Genomic DNA, 15,665 nt, shown 5'->3' with positions numbered 1-15,665 from the left:
TCGTGTGTATTGCATGGCCAAACACGACTGTGGCATGTTTATATGTATTTCTATGGGTCATGTCTCCATGGGTCATGTATCTCTACGGGTTTACCATCCATAGTTTGGGTTGCATGGCCCCAATCATACCGTATTAGTGTGGCTTGTATCTGTAATTTTACATTGGTGAAGGTGATGTTGAACTTCTTTCGAACCGGACTTAGCCAACCGTGCTAATCGGAGGTGCGGGGTGAAGGACATTTAACACAAAAAGCAGATCTACAGAAATTATTTTCAAGAAATTATTTTTCCACTTGAATATCGGGTGTCCACACCTTTGTGCCGATCTGGTTAAAAGTGCTTCCCATTGATTCTGTGGTAGATGCAAGCCAGGCAGCGTGGTGGTGACGGTGGGCTCGCTGATGAGCAATGTGAAAGCTGGGCAGTGTGGTGGTGGGCTCGCAGATCAGAGGTTTGCTTGTTGGGCACGCTATTATTAACAAATGTAATACAAATTATTGGTTCTTTCGGTAAAGTCACGTAGAAGGGAAATAATAAAATAATGTAAATATAAAACAAGAAAAATATAATATTAATATTATTTTATTATTTCCCTTTTACGTGACTTTACCGAAAGAACCAAGAATATGAATCCCTGCAGTCACGAAAGCTTTAAATCAAAATGTAATACAATTTTAAATGTAACAGGATTCAAATGTAAATTATCAGAATACTATATTCTTTGGTTCTTTCGGTAAAGCCACGTAGGTTGCAATAAAATAAAACAAAATAAAATAAAACATTTCTACCCACATGACTTTACCGTAAGAACCAAAGAGTATGGATTCCTGCAGTCACGAAACTTCAAATCAAGATATCAGAATACTGCTCACCTTTCCGTAAAGTCATCGAGTTGAAGGATGTTCACAGTTGCATCTCTTCAAGACCGAATAACCAATGACGCAGGTTAATTATAGGTTTGATTAAAGTTTACTTACATTATTGTAAAATTGACAGAAAACAAATTTAGGCATATATTTGAAATGAAATCCGGAAAAATGGTAGTCACGTTAAAAATCATAACCGATTCTTACATCTTACACACAATTCAATGTTCATGAAGCGCAGGAACGTATCAAATGGGATGAATTGACGGGTCTGTGTGTGCCGAGGAATCTTATCTCCTTTCTTCGTGGGCAACCATAGCACGATGGTTCACCTACGCCGAGGGTTAAGATGCACCTCCAGGAGCCATCGGTATCCGCTACATCTTCACACATCGGTACACATGGCTGCCCAGACTCAAATAGGGTTCACTGCTCTTGCATGGCATTAGCCAAAACAGCCACCAAAGCCATCTGTTCTGCATTACTTGTATTAACGGTATACACATGTAACATTTTTAAGAAGTACATCACAATACCCCCTATTATAATTTGACAAACTTTATTTCTCTTTCAGTTCGGTTCTGAAATCGACTTGTGTTTCACGATCATCCTGTGTCGTAAATGTAATTCGTTATAATGGATCCGAGCTTGTGCAAAAGAATGTTTCCAAGCCCTCAGAAAGTATTGAGATTGGAGGGAAATACATTTAATCAACACAGATATCATCTTCTAATATATTTGGTGGAAGGTACAGCAGAGCCTTGCCCATCGTGGGAGATATGTTCTTGCAAATCGCCGCTATCGGCAAATCCGCGATCCGCAAACTCAAAGGCATAAATGGGAAAAGAATGGCTTGCTTCACGGTTCGTAATACAACACCCACTCCTACATTTATTTCACGTTACCCTACATCAGCCCAACAGATTCAACAGGAAGTATTGTGAATGTAAAATATGATTAATATTCTCGAGTGTTAAACATAACTTGAACGGTAAATGTGGCGTGCAATATTGTATACAGGAAAAAAAAAATCATGCGGCTGAACCTCACTGCCTCCTCACTGGAGGCTGGGAACACCTCGTGGCCTGGGACTCGGGATGGGCCACTTGGGAGACGAGATGGTGCCGCGTGTGTTCTTCCACGGCAGCATCGTCGTGAGCAGTGCGGTTACAACGTGTACAGGAATCTCACGTTCAACCGCGGGTACGGGTACGGGTACCCGTTTGTGATCCTGGTGCGACCGGGTACGGGTAGGCCGTGAGTCACTGGTGAGTAACCGTTTGTCACTCATTTCCCAACGTCTTGACTCTTCTCACAATTCAAGTTTCTAGAATCAACCCACCCGCGCCTGTACCATGGCTTCATCCCAGAGGTTGCAATCGGGTACCCGATACCCGTACCCTACCCGTACCCGGCCGGGTATTGGGTAGGGTACGGGTAACCCGTACCCGGCCGGGTACGGGTACCCATTTGCGACCCTGGTGCGGCCGGGTACGGGTAAGGAATCAAAACCCGTTTGCGACCTCTGCCAAAGGGGCACGAATGGTGAACTGTGCCTCAATACATTAAGTGCAAAACCACACGATAGCTAAATCTGCGAGAGGGAAGGGTTTGCTAAATATGGGTGAATTCATAATCCGGGTTTACTGGTTCCGAGTCTGGGTTTGTGTGTTCCTCGTACGGGTTTGTGGGTTCGGAATCTGCGTTTATTGGTTTGTTGGTTTAGGTTTGTGGGTTCATAGTCCGGATTGATATCATAGCCAAGGTTTGTGGGTACAGTTTTTCGAGTTATGTGTCGATGGTGCAGCATGCTTGTCGACGTTTTGTTAATGTGGAGTGCACACTGAAAACCATCTGATAAGCTTTTGCGTTTTTTTTTAAAATCAGGCTAAAGATTTATTTTATAATCTTTCATATACACAATTTAGAAAAATTGTGTAAACTTTTACACCATATTAAATAAAGTTTGTTTCATTAAAATGACTGCATTGCTTACATGGTAATTCACTATAACCCAGTAACGGTGGCATATGGTGAGAATCGTTGGACTTACGTTGGGCCCAATGTTCCATGTTTACTGGGAGGATTATTTGTGTGGATTTACGCATTGTTTATTCACAATATCAGACACCTCCATATATGTATTAAAATGCATAACTTACGTTTAAGTATTAAAACCCTCAAATTTGTATGTCATGCAATAATTAAAACCCTATTTTTAACATCTTTAAGCTCACACAAAAATCCAAACAATATATTATACCGCTTGCGGTACACCATAAAGTCGCCGTAAGGGTATAAAGAAGCACATTTGGACAGTTGCCAATCCATATTAGTGCAGCAATAAAATAAGCATCCGATGGCAAGTTACTCAGCCAAAAGGACATTTTCCCCGATCTGTCCAATTTCCTCAAAAGAGAACACTGAAATTATTCCTGGAAAATCTTTCCACTTGTTGAGGACTAGTTGAATGTCACTATTCTCCTTCTTGAAAATGAAGCTCTGGATCTTGATGAAGGGAAACTTCAAGCCCTTGTACATGGCCGTTATCCCCCAATCTTTCGTGCATTTCTTATGCTGGATTTTTCCAATCTTGCTGATTCCATCAAAAGACACAGGTTTTTTGTGGGGCTTTTGGTCTACCAGCTCCATGAAGGCAGAAGAAATCACAGTGTAGTGTGCATTCTGTTCACAGCAGACAAGTTACACAAATAAAACGACATGTACGTACGTAAGAAAACACATGCTTTGAACTGGCTGAATTGAACCAAAATCGTACAAATGAAAAGCAAGTCAACTTATGCCAATGGGAAGACATCAAAGCAGATGATCGTGGGGCAGTGGAGATTGGGTGTCAAATGTATATCCTCTTGATTGTTTAAATATAATCACACGTGGTTACATTCGCCAACCAGACATTCTCGTACAGAAACCGTCATCAACACAGGTGGCCCAGCTGTAACTATTCAGACCGTTATGCTCGGTAAATGTGGAATAAAATGTCACACTTGCTCGACATGGATTACCCACCTCAACTAAGCGGATGTCGCTTGATTTGCAGACTGTTTCTTTGCACTTGATGCATTTCAGCAAGTAGATGTCTCCCTCTGGCTTTTTAAATCCCTGCAGCATGCGCTGAAATTCGGCAGAACTCAGGGTGGCCTTTTGCAAGCTTTCCATCTGTAACAAAAAACCCAAAGCGGTTTTACATTCTACTACACTCATTCCATAAAGATAGTCCATAATAATCGTGTTCTTATTGCCATACAGTACTCTGCTGAATGATTTTGAGGTTCAGGGACATCTCTGCAGCAAGCGTTCGCTGCTTGTTCCAGAGAGTTCACATTTCGAATCCAGTGGCCACTAATTACTGCGGCTGTCTTAATTAATAAAAAATATATATACATACACACACCGTCTGCTTCACATGCGAATGTTAAAGATCCTGTGACGTCATTTGCAAACGTAGGCCATTGCGTGCCGGCATCATGGCCCACATTTGAAAGATGACCCGCAAAAAATTATCAGTTGGAATATACTCAGTAATCACCCTCCCACCCCACTAGCAAGACTTGGTGGGGCCCTCCTGAATAACAATCATGAAACTCAGCGAGGCTTTCCTGGGTAAACAAGCGTATTAATTACAAATTAATTTAACAAGACACGCTTTAATCATGGGACTCAACAGGTCAAAACCGGCACTGAGTTTGCCTGTGTAACCAAATTCCACCTGCAAACATCAGTCTGAAATACTCATTGGGTGTTGGACCATGCACGATTGAAACTTTTAATTTTACCAGGTAAAGCCCACGGAGCTATTAGTACTTTTTCAGAAGCGATCTGGCCACAAATGAAAGCTCAGAGAAGCGGCTTTTCACGTAGACTTTAATAGCTGCCAAATGTGTAAATGAAAGACAAAACACTGGGTTTGTGGGGTGGGAGGCACAATAGCAACTTAGCTGCCAGACAAGAAAAACAAGTGGGTCTCATGAGTGGGTAGATTTGAAGTTTTCGTGACTGCAGGGATCCATACTCTTTGGTTCTTTCGGTAAAGTCACGTAGGTGTAAAATAAAATAAATTATATTCAGCAATTGTTTCTTGCTGTGGTTGTCCCACCTGATGACGGACGCTTGTGTAACGTCGTGATTTAATCTATTTTATTTTATACCTACGTGACTTTACCGAAAGAACCAAAGAGTATGGCAGAAGCCTCTTCCAGTAGGGGCTCTTTCACAGCAATGGGAGATATCATTATCATTGGGTTGTTGATCTCAGTGTGCATCTTCTCGGGGCAAGATACACTTGGCCACCGTGTCTCAGCGGCACATTAGCAAGGGTCAGATGCGGGGTCAACAGCTCTTAAGCTGGCACACCACCAAAGTGAAAGGTCACATTGATGATCCTCCCGACAGCGACGAGGAGACGGGAGTGACTACATCCCTAGTCTGAGGACTAAAATCTGGTAGTGTCAATCGCACACTCTAAAAAGGCCAACTGTTGGCAAGCCTCCCGAGAGTTGGAGGAGAAGAAGAGAACGTAATGGTTGCAGGGCATTTCGGAGGGTAAGTGGTCAAACGGTGTTCAGGTGGGTCGATCGCAGAGTTGATGACAGCAATTGCCGAGGTCTAGCGCCAGTCTTGTTACTTGACAGAGTTAGAATATTATTTTCCAAGAAGAGCATTTTTTTTCACACATTAACACTAATTCAATATATCATTCTTGATTTGAAGCTTAAATATATCATAGCTCATACGTATATTTTAAGAAACTTTATTCATGTCGCGGTAGAGCGGCATAACTGCCAAGGCAGCCACGACAATAACAGTCAAAAGTTTCGAGCAATTGCTTCAACAATCTCAATGAAAAAGATAATTTCAACACGTAACGCACTGCTTCACAGTAATCAATCACTCTTGAAGAGCGAGAGAGAGAGAATGACTCGGAGGCACGAGAAGGAACCACTGCCATGCGGTCAGCCTGGCGCAAACAATTTCCCAAGCTCTGCCGTCCTTTATATATGAAGGCATTACAAACCAAGCGATGAGTAAAATAATAAAAATAAAACATAATAAAATCATTCTCACGACATTTCTTATTATTTTATTATGTTTTATTTTTATTATTTTATTATTTCCCTTCTACGTGACTTTACCGAAAAAACCAAGACGATTTATCCCTGCAGTCACGAAAGCTTTCAATCGAAATTTAAGCGATGAGCACTTGCGTGTGGGAAGAGACCAGAACGCCTGGAGGAAGCCCACAAGTGCAAGGGTGAAACGCTATCCCATACAGATGGATTCCAAATTTTTCCTGCAACCGCCTTTTCCTGGCAAGGCAGGGTTGTAGTACATCCTTGGCATCCATGGGAAGGGATTATCGCAACGTTTGTGCGATCCACCAATCCTTCCAGCAAGCCTTCCCCGGTTGTTTCCTTTATTTAAATGTTGTCTGCAAAAGATGAGCTGTTGGTTTTGGGGTACGGGACTAAAGTCAATGGGGTCCAGCCCACGGAAACGGATTGGAGCACATCGCAGGAAGGAAGGGTATGCAAAAACGCTATTGCACAGTTACCTTTTCAGCCATGGTGACAGAGCCAAGCTTCTGTACATTCTCGATAGCGGTGTACATGACCTTCTCCATCAGAAGGTTCACCTTCTCTTTCTCTGCCAGGCCGCCCTTCAAGGTGGTGATCAGCATACACTTGCTGTTTTCTGCGCGGCCTCGTCCTAATCAGCGTGAAGATGGGCAAAGACATGTACTGATGGGCACTGGCTTGTGCTGTGAAACGTTACATAACCAAAGCAATGCACGCAGAAGAATAACATCACCACATTCGCTTGCGTGCCGGTGTTTGTATCGTGTGACAGTGCTTGCAACCAGCGTGTGTTGCCTCCTGCGTTTCACTGTATTCACATGCACTAGTTGGCCTATGGCCGCATCTGGGGCACTGAAGCTATGCTGCTACCCGCTGCAATGCATTTGATTATAAGCCTCCATTACGTTTTAAATCAACAGGGAATTTCAATCTACGTAGCCCCTGCCTCCTGTTTAGGCCCTGCCTCCTTCCCCTATGCCCACCCCTTTCTGATTTAGGCCCCTCCCCCTTACTCCTCAGGCCACGCCCCTTTCTGATTTAGGCCCCTCTCCCTTACTCCTCAGGCCACACCCCTTTCTGATTTAGGCCCCTCTCCCTTACTCCTCAGGCCCACCCCTTTCTGATTTAGGCCCCTCCCCCTTACTCCTCAGGCCCCACCCTTTTGATTTAGGCCCCTCCCCCTTACTCCTCAGGCCCCACCCCTTTCTGATATAGGCCCCTCCCCCTTACTCCTCAGGCCCCACCCCTTTCTGATATAGGCCCCTCCCCCTTACTCCTCAGGCCACACCCCTTTCTGATTTAGGCCCCTCCCCCTTACTCCTCAGGCCACACCCCTTTCTGATTTAGGCCCCTCCCCCTTACTCCTCAGGCCACACCCCTTTCTGATTTAGGCCCCTCGTTGTTGCTCCACGCTTTTCCGTCTCAGGTGGCGGTAGGAGTCGTGGAACGGGAGGAAGCGAGCGCACAGCAGCAGCAGCAGAGGTAGCGGTGGGCGGGGCTAGTTGGAGCAATGTCATAATAGATTGTGGCACCGGGAATATTTTCAGATTATAAGGGGCCGTCCATAAATGACGTCACGCGATTTTGGACGATTTTTGATCCCCCCCCCCTCCCTTAGTCAGACCCCCGCTGAAATATGACGTCACAAAGTTCTGCCCCCCCACCCAAAAAAAATCAAACATGCTTCAAATCGTTTTAAACTATTGTCATTGTAGTGCGTATTTAATGTGGCGCTGCACTCTGATGTTGTAGGAGAAAACATTAAAAAATATATTTAATTAAGTAGAACGTGTTGTCTATATTTATTTAAAGTTGCGCATTTTGATGTGACGTTACATTTCCCAAACCCCCCCCCCCCCCCTCGTCACACATCGTCACAAATGTCTGACACCCCCCCCCCTAGGTGCGTGACGTCATTTATGGACGGCCCCTAAGACTTGAACATTGGCTGATATGTCCACTGGGATCTGGGCTGCAGAGGCCCTGTAAACAGCTCGTGGACATCCCAATAACCACAAAAGTGTTCAAGTGACACTGAATCGCACGGACAGGAGCACGTCCTTTGAGCGTAGACATTTTTAGGACTGGAATGCAGTCAGAAGCAATGGCACGGCGGAGCTCGTTTCAGACAATGAGAAGGCAAACGAATGAGCACTTGTCGCATGCCTGAGAGAGGAGAGGTTCGCGTTCGTTTCGTTGAGTGGCAAGATTGGAGAGGAACGTATGTGGAGGTGACGGATATATATTTTTAACATACTTTGTAACCATCTTCTGAATGAAACACCACCAGGCTTGGAGCCTGGCGGTGTTTCATTCAGACTCTATCTTTCCGACAGACCTGTTCTTCACCTGAGGACGGCTGCTTGCGTTGTGGCCGGAACGTCGTGAGAATTATTTGATTATGTTTTATTTTTATTATTTTATTATTTCCCTTCTACGTGACTTTACCGACAGAATCAAGAAGATGAATCCCTGCAGTCACGAAAGCTTTAAATCGAAATTTATACTTTGTAACATTTATGTGTGAATCATCGTTGTTTTTACCGCGAATACTTGCGGGGGCATTAATTTTGCAAGTGCACGCTGTCTGCATCACAGTGGACGTTAATGATGCCCTGACGTCATTCGAAGTAAAGAGTCCACTGCGTGCCAGCGTCATTTTCCAAATTTGCCCAAAATCGTTAAATCACCCGCAAATCACTCAATTTGAATGACACACCGCAGAAATCATCACCACCGTACAACTGGCAGATTAATGGCCGCTCACACACCAGGTGCCGAGTCTCCTTGTGCCGCACTGGGACAGCTGCCACTGAGATGAGATGCGACTGCAAGTTGGCCGATCACATGTAAGCACTCCGGCGTGTTTTCTACACGAGCACGTACCGCGTGTCTACACGAGCACGTACCGCGTGTCTACACGAGCTCGTACCGCGTGTCTACACGAGCTCGTGCCGCGTGTCTACACGAGCGCGTGCCGCGTGTCTACACGAGCTCGTGCCGCGTGTCTACACGAGCGCGTGCCGCGTGTCTACACGAGCGCGTGCCGCGTGTCTACACGAGCGCGTGCCGCGTGTCTACACGAGCGCGTGCCGCGTGTCTACACGAGCGCGTGCCGCGTGTCTACACGAGCGCGTGCCGCGTGTCTACACGAGCGCGTGCCGCGTGTCTACACGAGCGCGTACCGCGTGTCTACACGAGCTCGTGCCGCGTGTCTACACGAGCTCGTGCCGCGTGTCTACACGAGCTCGTGCCGCGTGTCTACACGAGCTCGTGCCGCGTGTCTACACGAGCGCGTGCCGCGTGTCTACACGAGCGCGTGCCGCGTGTCTACACGAGCGCGTGCCGCGTGTCTACACGAGCGCGTGCCGCGTGTCTACACGAGCGCGTGCCGCGTGTCTACACGAGCGCGTGCCGCGTGTCTACACGAGCGCGTGCCGCGTGTCTACACGAGCGCGTGCCGCGTGTCTACACGAGCGCGTGCCGCGTGTCTACACGAGCGCGTGCCGCGTGTCTACACGAGCGCGTGCCGCGTGTCTACACGAGCGCGTGCCGCGTGTCTACACGAGCGCGTGCCGCGTGTCTACACGAGCTCGTGCCGCGTGTCTACACGAGCGCGTGCCGCGTGTCTACACGAGCGCGTGCCGCGTGTCTACACGAGCGCGTGCCGCGTGTCTACACGAGCGCGTGCCGCGTGTCTACACGAGCGCGTGCCGCGTGTCTACACGAGCGCGTGCCGCGTGTCTACACGAGCGCGTGCCGCGTGTCTACACGAGCGCGTGCCGCGTGTCTACACGAGCGCGTGCCGCGTGTCTACACGAGCGCGTGCCGCGTGTCTACACGAGCGCGTGCCGCGTGTCTACACGAGCGCGTGCCGCGTGTCTACACGAGCGCGTGCCGCGTGTCTACACGAGCGCGTGCCGCGTGTCTACACGAGCGCGTGCCGCGTGTCTACACGAGCGCGTGCCGCGTGTCTACACGAGCGCGTGCCGCGTGTCTACACGAGCGCGTGCCGCGTGTCTACACGAGCGCGTGCCGAGTGTCTACACGAGCGCGTGCCGAGTGTCTACACGAGCGCGTGCCGCGTGTCTACACGAGCGCGTGCCGCGTGTCTACACGAGCGCGTGCCGCGTGTCTACACGAGCGCGTGCCGCGTGTCTACACGAGCGCGTGCCGCGTGTCTACACGAGCGCGTGCCGCGTGTCTACACCAGCGCGTGCCGCGTGTCTACACGAGCGCGTGCCGCGTGTCTACACGAGCGCGTGCCGCGTGGCTACACGAGCGCGTGCCGCGTGTCTACACGAGCGCGTGCCGCGTGTCTACACGAGCGCGTGCCGCGTGTCTACACGAGCGCGTGCCGCGTGTCTACACGAGCGCGTGCCGCGTGTCTACACGAGCGCGTGCCGCGTGTCTACACGAGCGCGTGCCGCGTGTCTACACGAGCGCGTGCCGCGTGTCTACACGAGCGCGTGCCGCGTGTCTACACGAGCGCGTGCCGCGTGTCTACACGAGCGCGTGCCGCGTGTCTACACGAGCGCGTGCCGCGTGTCTACACGAGCGCGTGCCGCGTGTCTACACGAGCGCGTGCCGCGTGTCTACACGAGCGCGTGCCGCGTGTCTACACGAGCGCGTGCCGCGTGTCTACACGAGCGCGTGCCGCGTGTCTACACGAGCGCGTGCCGCGTGTCTACACGAGCGCGTGCCGCGTGTCTACACGAGCGCGTGCCGCGTGTCTACACGAGCGCGTGCCGCGTGTCTACACGAGCGCGTGCCGCGTGTCTACACGAGTTCGTACCGCGTGTCTGCACGCTCTTGATGACGTTGCCCACGTAGTCGTACAGCAGCACCAGGTTGCAGCGCTGGATGTCAAGGCCCTCGTCCGCCACGCTCGTCGCGATGAGCAGATTGCTTCCCTGCTCCTCTCGGAATTCGTCCACAGCCCCCGACTGCTGATTTAGAGTCATTCCTGCATACCCAAAGCACACGTGCATGCACAAACCAAGACAAAGATCCACCATGTAGCCTTTGACAGGCTGTTGGGGCAAGTGCTGTTACCGAGCACCCATGGTGGCCGACACGGCGCACGAGGGAATGGTTGGCCAACACCACGCCCGGCCGCCTTTGTCTCTCCAGTGGTGATCTTTTACGCACAGCATCAGGTACTCATTTAAGGTTGAAATTACTTCGGGGATGCTTAGGACCGGCCCAATACTTGGTAAGATATTCGTCACCACTGCTGGCTGTGAGTAGGAAGCAAACCCAGGTCACCAGGTTCAAAGCCCAGTACACACACACACACGAGTGCATTTATAAAAATAGTGAGGAAATGGTATCGAGGGTTGCCATCTGGTCCACTTCGGCTGATGATGGATATTGTTGGGAGTAATATGGTAGGTATTTCTTATCCACAAATGTAAATGTCCATTTGGAATGTTCCAACACAGCCTGGACATTCAGACATTGAATTTTACTGACATCTGCTGGTGTTGTGTTGAACTTTGTTTGGAGTATATTGTACAGTTTTTATAGACCTCGTCTGACTGAGAAATATATCTGGGTTTGGTTTATTGGAAAAGGTAGCACAATCTTAGTCGTTTGAAATCATCAAACGTGGCTGCCTTTGTCTCTTGAGTGCTCTTGATGACACATTGTAAGAAGTGTTCATTATTCGGCTGAGAAAACCTACGAGAGGACCATGCCACTTATAGATACCAAAATAACGTCGTTAATGCGTTTAACCATAAACCAACATTTTGCATACGCACACAAAGACATTTCCAGCGTGACTCCTGTGCCAGGCGAGATGCAATTTCTCAGACATCGTAATCTCGGCGTGCTTTCAGCTTGGCGTCGGGCGCCAAACATTGTTGCCCGATAGACTGGGGCCTGCGACTAATTGATTGTGATGAGCCGTTTGTTTTGAAGTAAAGGTGAAACCACGGCTCATCCCTCTTGGGTGAACAGCACCTGGCTTGCCTATTAAGGTGAGAATCCGACTATTTTGGGATTTTCAGTAAATTTGCACTCGATTATTATTTTAGCCGAGTTTAAGGAAAGCTAAGTCAGATTCAACTCATACTCCCATCCCACACGTAAAACCATTCACGACAAAGTTGCCACATTCTCATCAGGGAAACGGACCTTCATGTTGTTTGCTTTTAGCCCGTCCAATGAGCTTGGAGGGCTTGAGATGAGGCAACTCTGTTTTGATTTCATTGATCCAACTCTCCATTGCCTGAAACACAAGCAGTGGAAATCTGTTACTCCTTGAGTTGTACTTCTCGCAGGATAACGATGCTGAGATTTAAAAAATTGCACCGGGCGCTGGTGGCAGACACCCGTGAGTGTCGGGGTGCCATTCCCTGGCTCACCAGGAGATGTGAATTCAACCCGTTCATATTCATGGGATAGAATGTTTCCTCCTCGCACGTATTGACCGTGAAATAGGCGGCATCCGTTTCGCAGTGGACGCTAGAAATCCCTGACGTCATTAAAAACGTTGCCAGCGTTACAGTCCACATTTGCCAAATTCGAAAGCTCGCGTGCAAATGACTCAACACTTGTGATCGTCTACATATCAAGGTGTTGCTGGGAAATTAATCAGTGTTTACATGTGGGAGGAAACCACAGCACCCAGAGAAAAACCACACGTGTGAGGGGGAAACACTCTATCCCATTAATAAGGGACGGGTTGAATTCACATTTTTGCTGCGCTGCCTTCTTCTGGTGAGCCAGGGAATGGCACCTCGACACTCGGGGTGTGTGCCACCAGCACCCGGCTAAGTGAGTGCGATGTGATACTGTGCGTTCACCTCGGAGATGGCACGTGTTTTCACAAAGAGGATGGATTTGGTTGCAGCATTGATCTGGTATTCGTGCCGCAGTATTTCCTCCAGTTTGAGGAGCTTCGGATTTTCATTTTCAGGATTGTTCAGACATGACTCCAGATCGCGAAGCTTTTCTGAAAACGAGGGCAACATGCAAACACATAAACACGCGCGTGCAGACACAAATCTCGCTTTAAAAACAAGTGACAAGCTCCGTAAAAAACATAAAATAAAAGTTTTAAAAGGCCATTAATACTCTCTGGTTCTTTCGGTAAAGTCACGTACAGAGAAAAAATAATAATAAAAAACATGACGTTTCGGTCGCAACACAAGCGGCCGAAACGTCGTGTTTTCTTTCGTCGTGTTTTCTTTCATTATTTTTTCTACCTACGTGACTATACCGAAAGAACCAGAGAGTATGTATTCCTGCAGTCACGAAAGCATCAAATCAAGGCCATTAATATTTGTCCAAATCTCCCTGCCGCAGGACCAAATTTGAAACCTATTAATAATCAAAACGTTCATGGCCTTGTGAGTGACAACAACGACTGGTTTCCGTATGCGCCAGTCACGTAAGTACACATACCCGTGCCCTTCAAATAATAATGGTGTGCATTTCAATTTCTGTGCACCTTTCTGATAGTGCAAGGCTCTCACAAATGTGTTTCACAGACATAACGTGCAGTAGTATCACAGCTAGGGGGCGATGTTGCTATGCCTAATTCCAATTGAATAATGTGCAGGTACATTTTTCTATTTTTGGTCAATTGTGGACCATGACGCCCGCACACAATGACCAACTGATTGCCTACTCTTTGGTTTTTTTGCGAAAATAATAAAATAAAATAAATGAAGACGGAAGCTTGTGTTGCCTCCAAAACGTCGTGAATTAATTTTTTTTTCATTTATTTTATTAAATTTTTTACCTACGTGACTTTACCGAAAAAATCAAAGAGTATGAATCCTTGCAGTCACGAAAGCTTAAAATCTAGAATCATTGCCGCCTCTTTTAGAATGGCGTCACGGGGACGTCCACTGTGATGCAGATGGTGCATAGTCTTTTTAAGGTTGGTGCACCCGCAGTAATAACCAGGGCGGCCTGTTGAGATTCGAACCGCGAAGCTCTACAACAAGTGGAGAACGCCCTTCAGCCGGATGAAATCGCCGCGTAAAAAAAATATGAAACTCTTAGAAGGAGGCTTTGGGCAACGTTCATTCCAAATGTTTTTTTGCTCGTTAACATGTATTCGTGTTTCCGTGTACGGGGGGTCGGGTTAAGAATCCAATTTGTGGTGGCGTGCCCTCACGTAGCCAGTAGCTCTCCCTCATCTCCTGTTTTTCAATAAATCTGCTTCCATTGTGGAGGAACTCACGCGGGTGTGAATCGTCAGCATCGTGTGCAATGGCGTGTGCACCGTGCAATGAACACAACACACCGTGTAATGTTGTCGTTCAAATTTAAGGGATGCTTCAGCCAGAGATATTCCGAAATTCAAAATACTAATCTCGCTTATTAATAATCGAGGTGTAATGCCAAAACGCAAGCAGCCGTCCTCTGCGTTGTGGCCGAAACGTCGTGAGAATTTTATCTTAATATGTTTTATTTTTAAATCCTTTATATTGAGTGCACTTGCTTGCTTGCTTGCGCGCTTACGACCGTGCAAATCTTTCGTTCGTTTTTTAACCCACTTCCCGTGATCCAATCGAGCTGACATTTTGCACACAGACTCGTTATTCCAAAATTGTACACTTTTTAGGAAAAAAAAAAGTATATTTAATTACCAATTGCTTAATGGTGACAGGCAATCATCTGACCCATAGGTGGCAGCCATCTCAAGCCAGAGGACGAAAGGACTCTAGCCGCCACGCATATAAAGGATTTATAGTGAAAAACTTAGTTTTTACGGGTTAATTTTTTATTATTTTCTTTTTTCCCTTCTACGTGACTTTACCGAAAGAACCAAGAATATGAATCCATGCAGTCACGAAAGCTTTAAATCGAAATGTAGTGGCAAAGTTACATGGGAAAATGTTGAATCGGTGCTTCATTCATCAGCTCTTATCATCTCTTTCCTAAGTTCTTATAATAACCTTGGTGAAGGCAAGAGACGGTATTACTCTTATCTCGTACAGATTTGATAATGCTTGTGATTAACTTGGAGTAGAATGATGAAAAATTTGAAAATGTAATAAAAATGTTCCTTGGGAAGAAAATGTACTTGGATTGTATGATTGAGTGGTTCGAAATGCAGATATGTACAGAGGGCACGTCTTGAAAATTTTACTTGAAAGTCAACCTGAAGTAAGCTATGGGATGAGGTGATTGGAAAGAAGAGGTGAGGAGTTACCTAAGCACCGTTTCAGAGGCGAGGGAGTTTAATCAGTTTAAAAAATTGTTATAAGCGTGAAGAGCAAACATTTCATCTTCGCAGCGCATTTTGGCTAACCACCGAATAAAGATGATCACCACATCGCGTGCTTTCAGATGCACTTCTGCGGCCACCTGGAACGCTCTTTCTTCCGATATTAGGAAGCCACTGGAGCTATGCACTTTTTTTAATCTCGATTGAAAACTAATTTAGTTAGAATTGCTTTTTGTGTTGAGTTTGTTGTCCTTCCCCCGCACCTCCGATTAGCACGGTTTTCTGCGTATGGTGCGAAAGAAGTTCACCATACCTACACATACATTTGCTACATATCATGCCAGAGCCATGGAACAGACAAAGCGTTGCTTCTTCCAAGATAAGTGGGCAGCATTCATGGGCATCTTGTGAAGCAAGGGCTGAATAAGCATCAGTCGGTTGGAATGCCATCTCAACACAGTACACTTCAATTTAAGTCAGCGGTGAGTGAATATAATCATCTTCTTGGTTCTT

The 15,665-nt window shown here is 47.1% G+C and overlaps 1 protein-coding gene across 3 annotated transcripts in view; it reads right to left on the bottom strand.

Annotated features, from left to right (window-relative positions):
* Window positions 1-945: 945 nt before the first annotated feature.
* RIGI (RNA sensor RIG-I) overlaps window positions 946-15,665 on the bottom strand; it is a 72,560-nt gene continuing 57,840 nt past the window's right edge. For 2 of the 3 annotated variants that reach the window (XM_078876205.1, XM_078876206.1), the window contains exons 13-18: window positions 12,775-12,923; window positions 12,104-12,197; window positions 10,758-10,928; window positions 6,439-6,593; window positions 3,897-4,046; window positions 947-3,551 (exon numbers count right to left, since the gene is read on the bottom strand). In XM_078876205.1, the coding sequence (XP_078732331.1) occupies window positions 3,234-3,551; window positions 3,897-4,046; window positions 6,439-6,593; window positions 10,758-10,928; window positions 12,104-12,197; window positions 12,775-12,923 (1,037 nt within the window). In that variant the 3' untranslated portion in view covers window positions 947-3,233. Of the gene's footprint in view, window positions 3,552-3,896; window positions 4,047-6,438; window positions 6,594-10,757; window positions 10,929-12,103; window positions 12,198-12,774; window positions 12,924-15,665 lie in introns of all 3 variants that reach the window. The other variant, XM_078876207.1, reaches the window with a different exon arrangement.

Source organism: Lampetra fluviatilis, chromosome 43, assembly GCF_964198595.1.
Source record: "Lampetra fluviatilis chromosome 43, kcLamFluv1.1, whole genome shotgun sequence".
NCBI classification, from domain to species: Eukaryota; Metazoa; Chordata; class Hyperoartia; order Petromyzontiformes; family Petromyzontidae; genus Lampetra; species Lampetra fluviatilis.
Note: the sequence above shows the minus strand (reverse complement) of the source record. Positions and strands in the feature narration are given on the sequence as shown.